General features: G+C 38.3%; 1 protein-coding gene across 1 annotated transcript in view; it reads right to left on the bottom strand.

Moving 5' to 3' along the window:
* Nucleotides 1-1,599: 1,599 nt before the first annotated feature.
* Nucleotides 1,600-13,945, bottom strand: part of wwc1 (WW and C2 domain containing 1) — a 95,431-nt gene continuing 83,085 nt past the window's right edge. Inside the window, exons 19-23 of the mRNA XM_055148409.1 lie at nt 12,581-12,754; nt 12,419-12,511; nt 10,607-10,837; nt 10,423-10,541; nt 1,600-8,347 (exon numbers count right to left, since the gene is read on the bottom strand). Of these exons, the coding sequence (XP_055004384.1) occupies nt 8,281-8,347; nt 10,423-10,541; nt 10,607-10,837; nt 12,419-12,511; nt 12,581-12,754 (684 nt within the window). The 3' untranslated portion in view covers nt 1,600-8,280. The remainder of the gene's footprint in view (nt 8,348-10,422; nt 10,542-10,606; nt 10,838-12,418; nt 12,512-12,580; nt 12,755-13,945) is intronic.

Here is a 13,945-nt window from a genome sequence, read left to right on the forward strand (position 1 = left end):
TGCTCTTTAGCCTCATTTCCATAAGGCTGGTACGGGACGAAACTGAGCAGATCTTGAGTGTTCCCACTGCGTAAAGCAATCTGTACCGCCGCCTTTTAATGGTCCAAAACTGGAGGTACCATCTTCCAAAGCTTCTGGAACGGTTGTGACCTGATGGGGCGGTGCTGGTCACGCCTCCATAGTCATGACCAGCAGCACGTAACATAGTGACACACACGTAACAACACATAACTAGTGCCAACTATGTAATTATTTAACAACAACACAGATGCTCACTTACCCATAAAACAGAAGAGCTGAAGAAACAACATGAAACTTAGATCCACCCGAAAACACGTCCAGTCTCCAGCAGGGGGCGTTTACAGTGTCTCAAAGTCAAAGTGTTGTGTGTAATAATAAATCCACATCCAGTCAAAGTCTGCTGTGTCTATGTAAAGTTAAAAACACACTGTGTAAATTTTTGGCTGGGAATCTGCCGCCTACTTGTTTCAGTGGATATGTCATTGCTCTGCCTGGAATGTGCCACAGTGTGACTTTAAACGGCTCTACATTAACATTTACTTCAATTACCCATGGTTTTATAACCCAAAAATGCACAGACAGGCACTTAAAAGCCTTTCATTTAATCAAAAAACGACTGCACGCCTTATAATCCAGAGCGCCTTATATATGAATTTATTGGGGTGTCTTAGTACGACTTTAGTAAACTACAAAGCCGCACCACTTGCAGCATTACGGCTCCCATAGACAGGAGCATCAGGAGTAATACATACTGTGATTCCTTTTAATATCAAAATGCACCTGTCAAGAGACACGCTTACAACGCCGACTTTAAACTCAAGGCTGTTATAAAGTGAAAGTGCGAGCTGCGTGGGAGCAGTGGGTGAGAGAAGGAGAACACACCGAGCGACTTACACCACGATCTGCCAACGGATCGTGGACGCCTGGGCTAAGGATCAGTATCAACTGTGGTCCGAGCTTTCACCAAGACCGGAATCATCACTGAACTGCAGGGAACAGTAACCACACTGACTGAGATAATGACGAGAGGGATGAGGGCGTGCTGGACGTCGTAATCGCCCAACTGTTTAACTCGGACACTGAAGATGAAGAATTTAAGGAATTTGTGGACGAGGAATGAATTGAAAAAGTGAGTGTAATGTGATATTTTAGTTATAACTGAACAATTATGAGTTATTGTGAATACACGAACAATTTAGCATCTCAGACAGTATTTTTTTTTTACGCGTTACAACTGAATAAAGTTCAGAGTTATTGTGAATGCGTTAAATAAAGTGTGACTGACTTATCGAACTGTTGTGTTTCGTTTAATGCGCCTTGTAATCTGGTGCGGTTTATATGTGAAAAAAGTTTGAAAATAGACCATTCAATGACAGTGCGCTTTATAATCCAGAGCACCCTATAGTGCGGAAAATACGGTACATTTAATGCCATACTGTGGAACATTCCAGACAAAGCAATAACATCTCCATGTAGAAAAGCATCTGCCGGACCCTCCACCTGAAAAGTTAGTCCAGCTTTAACTGGACAATGTGTAGTAAAAAGAAAAACAAAACACAAGAAAACTTAGAAGAGAAGACCTTTTTTATTTGTTGTGAAACTATAAAACATAACGTCTGTTTTTATTCTGTGCTGGTGAAATATTTACAACTCTGGTCGACAGAACAACATCGGAGAAAATAATTCACAGCTTTTGGGAGGACTGTCAAAAAGAAGAGAGGAAAAAAAAAAAAAAAAAAAAACATAACAAGGAAACGCAACACCCAAATCACAAAGTGCAATAAATACATGCTTCCTGTTGTCCAAGCCTCCTCCAGTTTCTCAGATTAGAAAAATAAAACTGAAAAATGCACTTAATAACAAAAAACAACAAAATTATTATTACATCACATCCTACGCAATGAAAAAATAATCATATGAGACTACCAGCATTTTATATTTTGACTATTTATCAGCTACAATCCTTCATTTGAGTCTCGACGTGATTGAGATGGTCATTTGACTCTACGTAGTGTTAAATTTTTCAAGTAAAAGTCTAGTAAAAAGTGGAAAGAGCAACATTTTTGTGATAAAATGTCGTAACTGCGGAGTTATTTCCAGTTTTTGCGGATAATGACGCAACGAAATGAAAGAAGCGAACTTGGAAAAGGCACAAAATACTACATACTAGGAATGGGACAAGATCTCGTGAGACAAAATTTGCCGAAAGATCGTACGCACATGAGAAAAAAAATGTATCTTTCCTCCTGAATTTTTACCTTTGACTTGGACAGAAAAAGAGTTAAGAGCTGGTACAATTTGAGAAGCTGTAGTCCAAAAAAGCAGAATACAATGACCACTAAAGTATTACATAAAATAAATAAAAATAGTGAAGCCAAAATTGTGAAATGGACCGCACTACGTTGTTTTTATTTATTACAAATTATGTGAAAATCTCGTCTCGTCTTGTGAAAATTGCGTCTCGTCCCATCCCTACTACAAACGCGAAAATGTGAGTAAAACAAAAGCAACCTTTAACCTTGATTTTGACACTTTTTGAGTTAAATCCTTTTGAGTCAGTGTGGTAAAGCGGAGATATGTTTCATGTTTCGTACTGGTTATTTGTATTCTCTTAAAGGTGCATTGTGTAACTTTTCCGGTAGAGGGTCAAACAAATGCTTTTTCTCCATGGATACCAAACCAGACCAAGTTACAGGTCAGATCTGTGGAGAGGCAAGCCCGCTCACAGTCCGAATATCTGATTTTATGGCTATTTTTGAGCTATAAACCATTTGTAATTTAATAAATGTAAAGTAGAGCTGTTTAATGTCATACTATGGAACATTCCAGGCAGAGCAATGACATTTCCATAGAAACAAGCAAGGGAACCCTACCAAAAAGTTACACAATGCACCTTTAACCTTGATTTTGACACACTTTTTGAGTTAAATCCTTTTGAGTCAGTGTGGTAAAGCGGTGATATGTTTCATGTTTCATACTGGTTATTTGTTTTCTCTTAAAGGTGCATTGTGTAACTTTTCTGGTAGAAGGTTCGTCAAATGCTTTTTCGTCATGGAGACCAAACCAGACCAAGTTACAGGTCATGCCTGTTTTTCTAGGTATTTTTTGAGCTATAAAACTGTTTGTAATTTAGTAAATGTAAGGTAGAGCTGTTTAATGTCACACTGTGGAACATTCCAAGTAGAGCTGTGACATATCCACAGAAACGAGCAAGTGAACCCAACCAAAAAGTTACACAATGCACCTTTAACCTTGATTTTGACACACATTCTGATGTTGTTTTTACATATTATAAGAGCTAAACCCTTGGTCAAAAATAAAAATGTTGTAAAGAGGAGATATGTTTTAGGTTTTTTATGTTATTGATCATTTGTTTTCTCTTAAAGGAACTGTATGTATCCCGCACTCATATGGAAAAGGAGGAATCTGGATTTTACCTGGACGACTGAGGAATTTTACGCACTGCACTCTTATAGTTATTTAAAAAACATATTACAAACACAACTCAATTGGGTTGCCAAAGCTTTAAAACGCCTATGACAGCTTCGAGTACTCATCTGACTACAGTTAAGACAATAAATTTAAGATTTTACAGGAAAAAATTACAGTTATTTTTCCCGGTTTGGCCATTTTCTAGGATTAAAATTTTACTTGGCAGGATATGACAGCTGTTACCTAGCAACCATGTAGTAGACTGGGCCAAAACTCCTCTGACGTACACAGAGATTATTATTTGAGAAGTGAAAATAGAAGAAAACACCTCTATTTTGTTTGAATCATGGTTTAGAGTAGAAAAAATGTGTTTCCATAAATTGCGTTGAACTTTTGGATGGACAGAACTCACTACTTCAGGGGTCTCCAACCTTTTTTCTCGTTGAGCTCCTTTACAATCCAATGGAGTAGTTTAACCGGTTTAGTCCTGGTTTAGTCCTGGTTTAGTCCTGGTTTAGTCCTGACTTAGACCTGACTTAGACCTGACTTAGACCTGACTTAGACCTGACTTAGACCTGACTTAGACCTGACTTAGACCTGACTTAGACCTGTTTTAGTCCTTGTTTTGGTCCTGTTTTGGTCCTGTTTTAGTCCTTGTTTTGGTCCTGTTTTAGACCTGTTTTAGTCCTGTTTTAGTCCTGTTTTAGTCCTGGAATCAGTCCTAGGTTAGTCCTAGATTAGTCCTGGTTTAGTCCTAGTTCAGTCCTGGTTCAGTCCGTGGCGTATGTGGAGCAAAAGTCCAGCATCTCGATCGATGTTTCTTCTGCCTGTGAAGTGATGACGGGTTTTTGACAGTCGAGTCGCGTCTGAATTCGTGGTCATACTGAAGAAAGTGTAACCGTTTTATTTCATTTCGTGATTGTAATTCTTGAAATCGTAACTTTTCAATTCGTATTCTGATGGATGCTTCAGTTGGAATGATATTAATGTGTGTGTGATTTATCACGAGTGGTAACGGGTGGAATGTGAACAGGTTTAACTTTGATATAATCACAAGTTAATGGGCGGGTGTGGGTCTCTAAAAATGGACCTGTGCAGGACTTTGGGTTGGAAACCGCTGCTCTACTTCCTATATTGGTGTAAAACGATAATTTATATTTACAAAAATACAATATTTATACCATCAAATTGAGTAGAAATTAGAGAATTACGTTCTTTAACCTGCAGATAGACGCAAAGTTTTTTCATTGTCATTAGCATTTGGATGAGAGAATTCTTTTAGGTTTTTATTTAGTTTCTTATTTAGGTTTTTAGGTTATCAGTAAAAACTATACTTGATTAAAACATGTATCTGGGGACAGGGACAGGGCAAGTTTGGGAAATTTAAAATCAAAATAGAGCAGTTTCATACAGTTCCTTTAAGCGTAAGGATTGACCATTGAAGGTTTGACCATTTTTGTGCTTGACTTTTACATCTCTCTGGAAAAAATGACTAAAAAACAAGATTATTTTGTGTCTTCTGTATCAAAAATGTGTGAAGTTCACGGAGAGAAAATACAGTTTTTATGTGAATTAGTGAGCGAGCGAGTTTCCTTCCAGTGAAGCCAGACACCGAATGGAAAACGTTAACGCCGCAATTTTTTTTCTTTTACCAAACTCAATAAACATGTCAGAAAAGTGAAAAGCCAAGGTCTGCAGCTGACGCGCTCCAGAGGGTTACCGTGGAAACAGCGGAGTCGTGACTGAAAGCACAATCAGAAAACAAACTCGCTTCTGAATTCAGCCATGAAAAATTTATGAATAACTCAGTAATTCCACAATACTTAAAGGGGCTCATGTTACGCTATTTTCTGATCTGTGTTATAAAGTCGTTTCCTCGTCACAAACTGGACCTGGAGTTGTGTTTATTGTTGTTTCATTCACACGTGTTTAATTAATGCACAAACCCTGTATATTTAGGCTGAGTTCTTCTCTCAAATGATAAAAATACCCACTCTGCTCCACCTTGTGATGTCATGCGGCAATACTGTAAGTGCTCCATTGTGTTTTTAAACTCCACACACCTTCACTAGAATCATTTGGGCGATCAGAGTCCTGGAATTGCCACTTTGTACCGAACTAAAATGTAAATCTAAACGAGGTGGAACAGAGAAGTTTGAGGTTTGGAGACTACAGGGTTCCCACTCTTTTTCAAAATTTTAACTAATGTGAATTTTCCATGACTATACAGCACTATAATGTGTTCTGATCAGACTTTAGGGCTAAATATGAAATGTTAACCCTTTCCACTCACCTTATGGTTTGGTATTATAGTTTTTAACATTCAAAATACTGTCAGTGCATTTATTGTTGTTTCTTTTAAAACAAAAGGCGCATATGTTTGGAAATAATCATAATAACCTAATGAGAACTTAACTGAACGCTGTAGTTGCGTGAAACAGATACTAAAATTGAAAAGAGATACTAAAATTCAATGACTTTTCCAGGCCCGGGAAATGACATTTTCAATTCCCATGACTTTTCTGTACTGAACCGAATGTAAATCTAAACTACTGCTTCAAGACATCACGAAGAGAGAGACTACAGGGTTCCCACTCTTTTTCAAAATTTCAAAACTTTTCCATGGCTTTTTCATGACCTAAAGTGAATTTTCCATGACTGTACGGCACCTACATGTGTAGAATTGATCAGACTTTTGGGGATAAATATGAAATGTTAACCCTTTCCACTCACCTTATGGTTTGGGATTATAGTTTTTTATCATTCAAAATACTGTCAGTGCATTTACTGTCACATAATCATAATAATAACGTAACAGAACGCTGTAGTTGTGTGAGGGAGATACTTAGAGTGAAAAGGGATACTAAAATTCCACGACTTTTCCAAAACTTTCATTAAATTTACAAATTTCCATGACTTTTTCCAGGATTTTCAAGACTGTGGGAAAACTGTTCAAATATCTGCCGATACCCGATACTGACTGAGACAGCACGGAGACTAAAAATATCCTTTAATTCCTTTAAACAAAAATAAAATAAGACAAAACTGATCCAAACGTGTTGTGTAGCAGTCTAATGATAAATGAACAAAAATTCAATGACTTTTCTAAAAATTTCATTGAATTTACAAATTTCCATGACTTTTCTAGGATTTCCATGACTGCGGGAACCCTGAGACTAATAATAAAGGGTTACTCAAAGATGTATGCATAGAAAAAAACACAACAAAACACAACTCCAGATTTGTTTGTGAGGAGGTAACATCATTATAACACGACTTACAGCTCACAAGAGACAATTTCGTGTAAGTCTTAAACTCCTTTTGTTGGGTTTCCATGGCAATACCAATCTAAACATCCTGTATATTAAAAGATAATTGTTAAAATTGTTAAAAAAATATATATGTATAAATACCTCCACAATTACACCAAAGCGTAGTTGTTCCTGATGAGTTTCTATTGGCTGAGGCTGACGATAATTCACAGTTGACTTTGACTCGACAGAAGATTTACACCCCACGTTTTTCCATTTCTACATTTCCAGTTGTGTAAAGTGCAGCTCCACCTGAGTGACTTAGTAGTGCTATTTTCTACATTCTTACTGAGGCAGTGGATAACATTTAAAAACCGTGAAATCCAGTTTGTGAATTAATATATTTTCATTCAAAAAGCGTCTTTATTACACAAACGTTGACTCTTCGGACGATTTAAGTCAAGTTATAATGTCGTTTCCTCATCGCAAACAGAACGGAAAACACGCTGCTCCACCTTGTGATGTCATGGGGTAATACAGGAAGTGCTCCACTGCGTTTTTAAACTCCATACACTCCACTTTATATAATTTCATCCCTGGAATTGCAATTTTTTGTGTAAAACATGGCTGTTATAACTTAAAAACTACCACTTCACGACCTCACAAGGTGGAAGAGAGCATTTTGAGCTTTCGAGATGTAGACAAACTAATAATAAAAGGAGTGTGTGAATGAAACGAAACACAACTCCAGGTCTGTTTTTAGTTTTTGAAGCTTTAACGACATTAGAACATGACTAAACTCCCAAAGAGGCAATTTTGCATAATGTAGGACCTTTAAATTTTGATATAAAATATATTTGAAACACCAAAAATACATGTGAGAATCGAACAAATTAAGTATATTCAACTTTTAAGCTGTTTTTTTTATCGTGAAAAGAAAAAAAAATGTTCGTGAGAATATTTTTCAACCTTAACAAGTACTATAAGTTCAGTGGCCATTAAAAAAAAAAAAAAAAAAAGAAGTTTTGGTAGAATTGCTCAGACACTAGTTAATTACTTTTTTATCTAGAAACATAAGTACAAAAGTTAAAATAATTATACTTTTACAGCATTTCGTTGCTACTATTTGTGGAGGGCTCTATATACACAATACAATAGTTTTTGTAGCCTACAGAAACTGAAATATTATCAGATCTTTTTTCTTGTGCTGTTGTCTCTACAGATATAAATATGTGGTGTTTTCTTGGTTAATCCAGTACCATGGTTTTGAAAATATTAATCCTTCATACGATTCGAAAGACTGGATACGTACTGGAATGATTCAAAAAGTCTAAAAGCGCCTACAGACGGTGTGTTAGTAACAGTAACGCCATTAAAACGACAGAGAGAAACAGAGGAGACGACATGAGGCAGGCCTAAGAGTGCTAAACGCTATAACGTAGATCATGATTCCTGTACAACTTCATAACACCGCCATGTTTGCTTCATCTGAACGCAGCAGCAGCAGCAGCAGGAGGAGGAGGATGAGGAGGAGGGAGAGGAGGAGCAAGCGCAGAAATACTTTGAAATGTGCCTCTCAAACGTCGTCTGCAGGTAGATCCGGGATTGTGGATTTAGAGCGAGTGAAAAACGCCATCTTCTCCCTGAAAAACAAGAGGAAGGTTGTATTAGTAGTTTTTGTTTGGTCATTTAGCAGCACTACAAAACAAAACATAGACTACAACCCCATGGACCATGACTGAAAGGGTTTAGTATGTCCAAACTATGGCCCGTGGACCAAAAGCGGCCCTCAGACAAATTTTTCTTGGCCCTCAGGCTTCCAGGTGAATTGGCCCAAATGACCTTAAATCAATTAAAAATAAACTTTTTACTGCAAGTTTTTTTTTTTTTTTTAAAATCTACCTTGATAAAGCTAATATTTAATATTTAGTGTGTGGTTTTAAAGATCTTAGCATGAATAAAGACTGATGGCTCGTTCTAACTTGTTAAATATGCACAAATTTCAATTATTCACTGTATTGAGCTCCAGTTTACGACCCTTGATCAGCCTCTGCTTCATCTGTGTTTAGATATGTGGCCCTTGATGAAAAACGTTTGGACACCCCTGGTTTAGGATGAAGTAAAAAGTACTTATAAACAATGACAGATTTCCAAGAAAAAAAAGCAGCGTATGAACAGCAAGTTTGCGTTTACAATTTCACTTACAACTTACTGTGTGTGTGTGTATGTGTATGTATATATGTGTGTATGTGTATGTATATATGTGTGTGTGTGTATGTATATATGTGTGTGTGATATGTATATATGTGTGTGTGTGTATGTATATATATATATATATATATATATATATATATATATATATATATATATATATATATGAGACAAAATATACATTAAAACTAAATCTAATGCATAATTCATTAATTCCAGAGCTCTATATCTTTTAAAAAAAAATAATGCCTTACACTTCTTTTTTTAAAGGGAGAGGTTCTCCCTGATGCCCACAGGGAGGAGCTACCTTGCCCCCAGCAGGAAAATAAATAGATTTGCAAATCCCTTCATAGGCTTTTTTCACATTGGCCAGAAGTGCTGCGCTGTAGGTTTGCAGAACCTCGGGTTAATGGTTTTGTATGGAGAAATATCTGTTGAAATATCTCACGTATTTTCCACCAGCTTCATAAATCTGCCATCACCAAATCTTCATCCAACAAGGTCGACAAAGGAAATACTCTGTCCATGAAGAATTTATTGACAACTATCAAGGTAAGAAAGAAGAATACGGAAAAGCGAACAACGACTGGCATTAGTGAACTACTCCTGAGCAAAACTAACCTTATGGTCATGAATAAAACTTAAGTAACATGTTAACTCCGACTGATTCTACATTTCAAATTAAAAGCGAGAGAAAGTTTTGCAGTTTAAATGCTAGACATATAATCTGTGAACATCTGTAGTATTCAAACTGCACAAATCTCTGTGCCTATGATAATATCGACATCATGAAATCAATTTTTTATTTTATTTCTAGAATCAGTCTGAGTTAACAAGTTACTTATGTTTTATTCATGACCATAATGTTAGTTTTGCCCAGGAGTAGTTCACCAATGTTAGTCATTGTTCTCCTTTACATTTTTGTCTTTCTTGCATTCACAGTTGTGGATAAATTCTTCATGTTTATCCTTTGTCGACCTTGTTGGATGAAGATTTGGGGATGGGGCAGATTTATGAAGCTGGTGGAAAATACGCGAGACATTTCCACAGATATTTTGCCGTAGAAAAGCATTAACATAAGTGATGTTTACCCTACATCACGGCACTTCCGGCCGTTGTGAAAAAGGTCTATTCCCTCTGCCATTCGTCTCCAAAACACAGAGGTGTAAGAGGCATAGCCAAGAGTTTTTGTTAAATCTTTTATTGTTTTTAATGTTGTTCTGTGCTGTATTTGGCCTTTACACTTTGAGCCACATTAGTACTTTATGCCTCATTTACACTCAGCTCTGATATTGTATGATGTAATCTCATATTGTACGATCTCCTGCACTGTGTGAACTGATGGATGTGTGAGGTTTTTATGCTGCGATCTGTGACTGCGAACAGAATTGCCCTTCAGGGATAAATAAAGTTTTATAACCTAAACAAACAGACCACTCTGATACAGCACTTCACTTCTTGTTTTCATGGTTTATATACAGCGCCATGTCAGGGTTTGTTCTTGTACCTGAAGGTCTGCATCTCTGGGACCTCCTTCCGACTCTGGACTCTCATCTTGTTGACGTCTTTCGCTGCAGCTCTCATCATCTTCTCCACTCTCTGCTCCTGACGCTGCTCCTCACGAGTCTAAACCACAAAACAGCATCAGAGAAATGTCTCAGCCTTATCGTACAACCTCACACGATCCGTACCTGTTTCTCGGCCTGTTGCAGCAGCAGCCTGAAGCGCTCGTCCTCTCTCACCCATAGGGGGAGTTCTCTCTGGCCCTCCTGCCTCGCCCTCTCCAGCTGGCTCTTCAGCTCCCTCAGCACGCGTAGCTCCTGGGTCAAGCGCGCCTGCCGTGTCCGGGTCACCTGCAGGTCCAGCTCCAAGTCCAAAGAGGTGCGGAGGAGGCCGTCCAGGGGCTTCACCACCACCGCGGGCTAAAAACACAGAGATAAGACCAAACACTAAAGCACTGATATGATACGGTGGTCATGGCAACTACACTGGCCATCGTGTGACTGTAAGAAAAGCAAAATTATAACGGGAAATGCTGTAGTTGCTCCGGAGTATAAGTCACACCAGCCAAAAAATGCGTAATCAAGAAGAGAAAAAACATATATAAGTCGCACTTTTTAGGGGAAATGTATTTTATAAAATCAGAGACCAGGAACTGATGTTTCATCTTGAAAAGCAAGTTCTAGTAACAACAACAGAACAGAGAACAACAGACTGTTAATGTCACATATGAACAGTTCTTCAGATAACTATAGCATAAACAACAGAACAGAACAAGTTTACCAAACTCTTCATCTCACTCCAAATCACTAAATCCATTCAATTCTTCATCCTCGGTGTCACTTCTGTAGCCAGACTGATGCCACCTAGTGCTTCCGCTCAATGTTATTTCTCTCCAGCAACTTGCTCAGAAATCAGAATACAATGATAGACGGTTCGCAAAAACCCCAGAAGTGCAAATTCGGGCACCAGCCAATCAGTGAAGAGACATATATTCAGTGTTGTCAACGACTCCCAAGATCGAGGATTTAAAGCCAGAATAAAGAGAATGTTTGGTGAATTTCATCAAGGGGAAAGACGTTCTTGTCCTTCTTCCTTTGGGATTTGGGAAAAGCCTAATATACCAGTTAGCCCCGTTAGTGGCGCATTACATACGTGACTACCAAATAGCAGCGATTGGTTAAATGATAAAATGTACCCGCCTACCGTCGAGCGAATGAATTCTAATGCTGCGAGGTCAGACAGTTTCTAAGAAGTGAAACTAGCTGAAGAATCAGGCTGTCACTTCTGAGCAACTCCATGACCTCCGGAGGTAAACAGAGCGACGCTTCCTCTTCTGTGTAGCTGTCGTCAGACTCAGCATCAGTTCCAGTTAGAATTATTCCGACCTTTCTGAATCCCAACAAAGTGGTTTCGGTGTCACTGAAGTCACTTAAATTTAAGATTTTCAGTGTTACAGAAGTAATGGTGCGATCGACTGACATGATACAGACAGGACAGAACTCTTTTTCTTTCTTCTGCAGGAGACATGTGCAATAAAGTGAAGTGACAGTGGTCCAGGAGGAACAGGAGCAGCAGATACTAACACACAAGACTAGAGCCTCTCGCGGCCATCAGTGTGAAAATTTTAATATATAAGTTGCAGGACCATCCAAACCATGAAAAAACATGCAACTTGTAGCCCAAAAAATACGGTAAATGGTAAATTTTTACATATATAGTGCTTTTAAACATTCAAGACACTCTCTTTACATCAACCAGTCACCCGTTCACACACACATTCATGCACCAGTGTTCACAAACAGAGAACAGCAGCAGCATTCATCTGTGGGAGCTGGAATCGCACCGCCAACCTGTGGGTCAGCGGTTGTGACCACACAACCAATGATGTTTATGTCAAGAGCAGGATTTGAACCGCCAACCTTCAGATCAGTGGACAAACTACCGCTCTACCAGCTGAGTTACTGAGATAATGTGAATAGAAACTATATATTTATCTGTACCTTCTTCATCCTCATGCTGCGTCTCTCGGAGGCATTTCTCACAAAAGGAGATTTTTTCGACAAAGTGGATGAGTCACTGTCACTCCGGTTTATCTGAAAAACATTGCCCGTTAAGTACAAACATTTACACTGAATAAAAACACAAATATTACAGATTCTTACCCTGCAGATGTACTGGCTCTGGGGCCCGGGGGAGAAGGTTTTGGAGCGGATAATGGTGTTGCCTCTGAGAAAGCTCATCTGGTTCTGGTTCTGGGGCAGATCTGGGCGGCGCTCTTTGGGCCGGACCACAGCGTGAGAGGAGAGCAGACCATCCACACTGGTCTCCTTGTTCACCTGCAGCAGATTCCCGTGATGTTCAAATTGCAACCACAATGACAAAGTGCTCAAAATGAGACTACATTAAAACAGTAATTGCCTATTACGTTTTATAAATCACTACAGGGCCAACTACATTTAAAGTTTAAATAAACACGTTAAGTGAGCGCCTCCATTGAAGAACTTAGCCCCCCCAAAAAATAAATCTTCTAAAAGGCTCTAAAAAAAAAAAAATCTGCAAGAATAAATTACATTCTGAGGAATGAAGTATTAGTTAAATGTATAATGCTCTTGAACATAAGTAGTGCTTATTTAAGCATTTTTACTTTTCTACTTGGTCACTTTCTTCCACAGAACACAAATTAAAACAACAGTGACGTCCATAAAAAGACGCTCACTCTTAGAGCACATGGCTAATTATGCAGAGTAAACAGAATCGGAGTTAGAAGTGTTGTGGGCTGCACTCTCTGCAGTTATTTTACTGTTCAGTATCCACCCCAAAGGCTAAATGAAGGTATCAAAAAGGAAACACAAATATCATTCCTGTTATTATCAGCCTGTTTTAAGTGTCTGCAGAGCTTCCACATCCTGTATTTAACCTGCTCTGGGTGTTAACAGGAGCATAAGTCACAGATGTCACACTGCAAAAAAGCCTGGACAAAATTTAAGATATAAACACTCAAATCTATCAGAAAATGACTCTTGAGACCCTTTCCCTCATACGAGGACATTACATTTTTGCCTCTTAGCACCATACCACATTGAGGGACACTGCCCGCACCATATTCTGGTGATATCACAACATTACATCAATTTCAGTGAAAGAAAATGGAGGGAATATCAACAAAAATCTTCTACAGCAGCTCCCATAACAAAAAACAGCAAGGTAAAGTTTATATCCAAATTTTATGAATGAAACAAATGTATTTATGTACAATAGTGTCTCTATTTTCGTATGGCATTAAATTTTGACACATTTTAGTCATCATGGCAGACTAGAGCATCAGTAAATGTCCTCGTTTGAGGACATTGGGACTATAATGTTATTGATTGTACCATATTGTTAGTTGAACTTGGGAATGAGTTTACTGGTGTTGTAGTCAAGACCGCACTAATCGAGACCAAGATCAGTCTGAGACCACAAGTCCCAAGATCAGGACAAGAGCAAGACCTCTGAGGGTCGAGACCGAGACAAGATCAAGATCAAGC

The sequence above is a fragment of the Boleophthalmus pectinirostris genome, unplaced genomic scaffold (genome assembly GCF_026225935.1).
Source record: "Boleophthalmus pectinirostris isolate CB_2022bp ecotype Guang Dong unplaced genomic scaffold, ASM2622593v1 HiC_scaffold_12, whole genome shotgun sequence".
In the NCBI taxonomy this organism is placed as follows: Eukaryota; Metazoa; Chordata; class Actinopteri; order Gobiiformes; family Gobiidae; genus Boleophthalmus; species Boleophthalmus pectinirostris.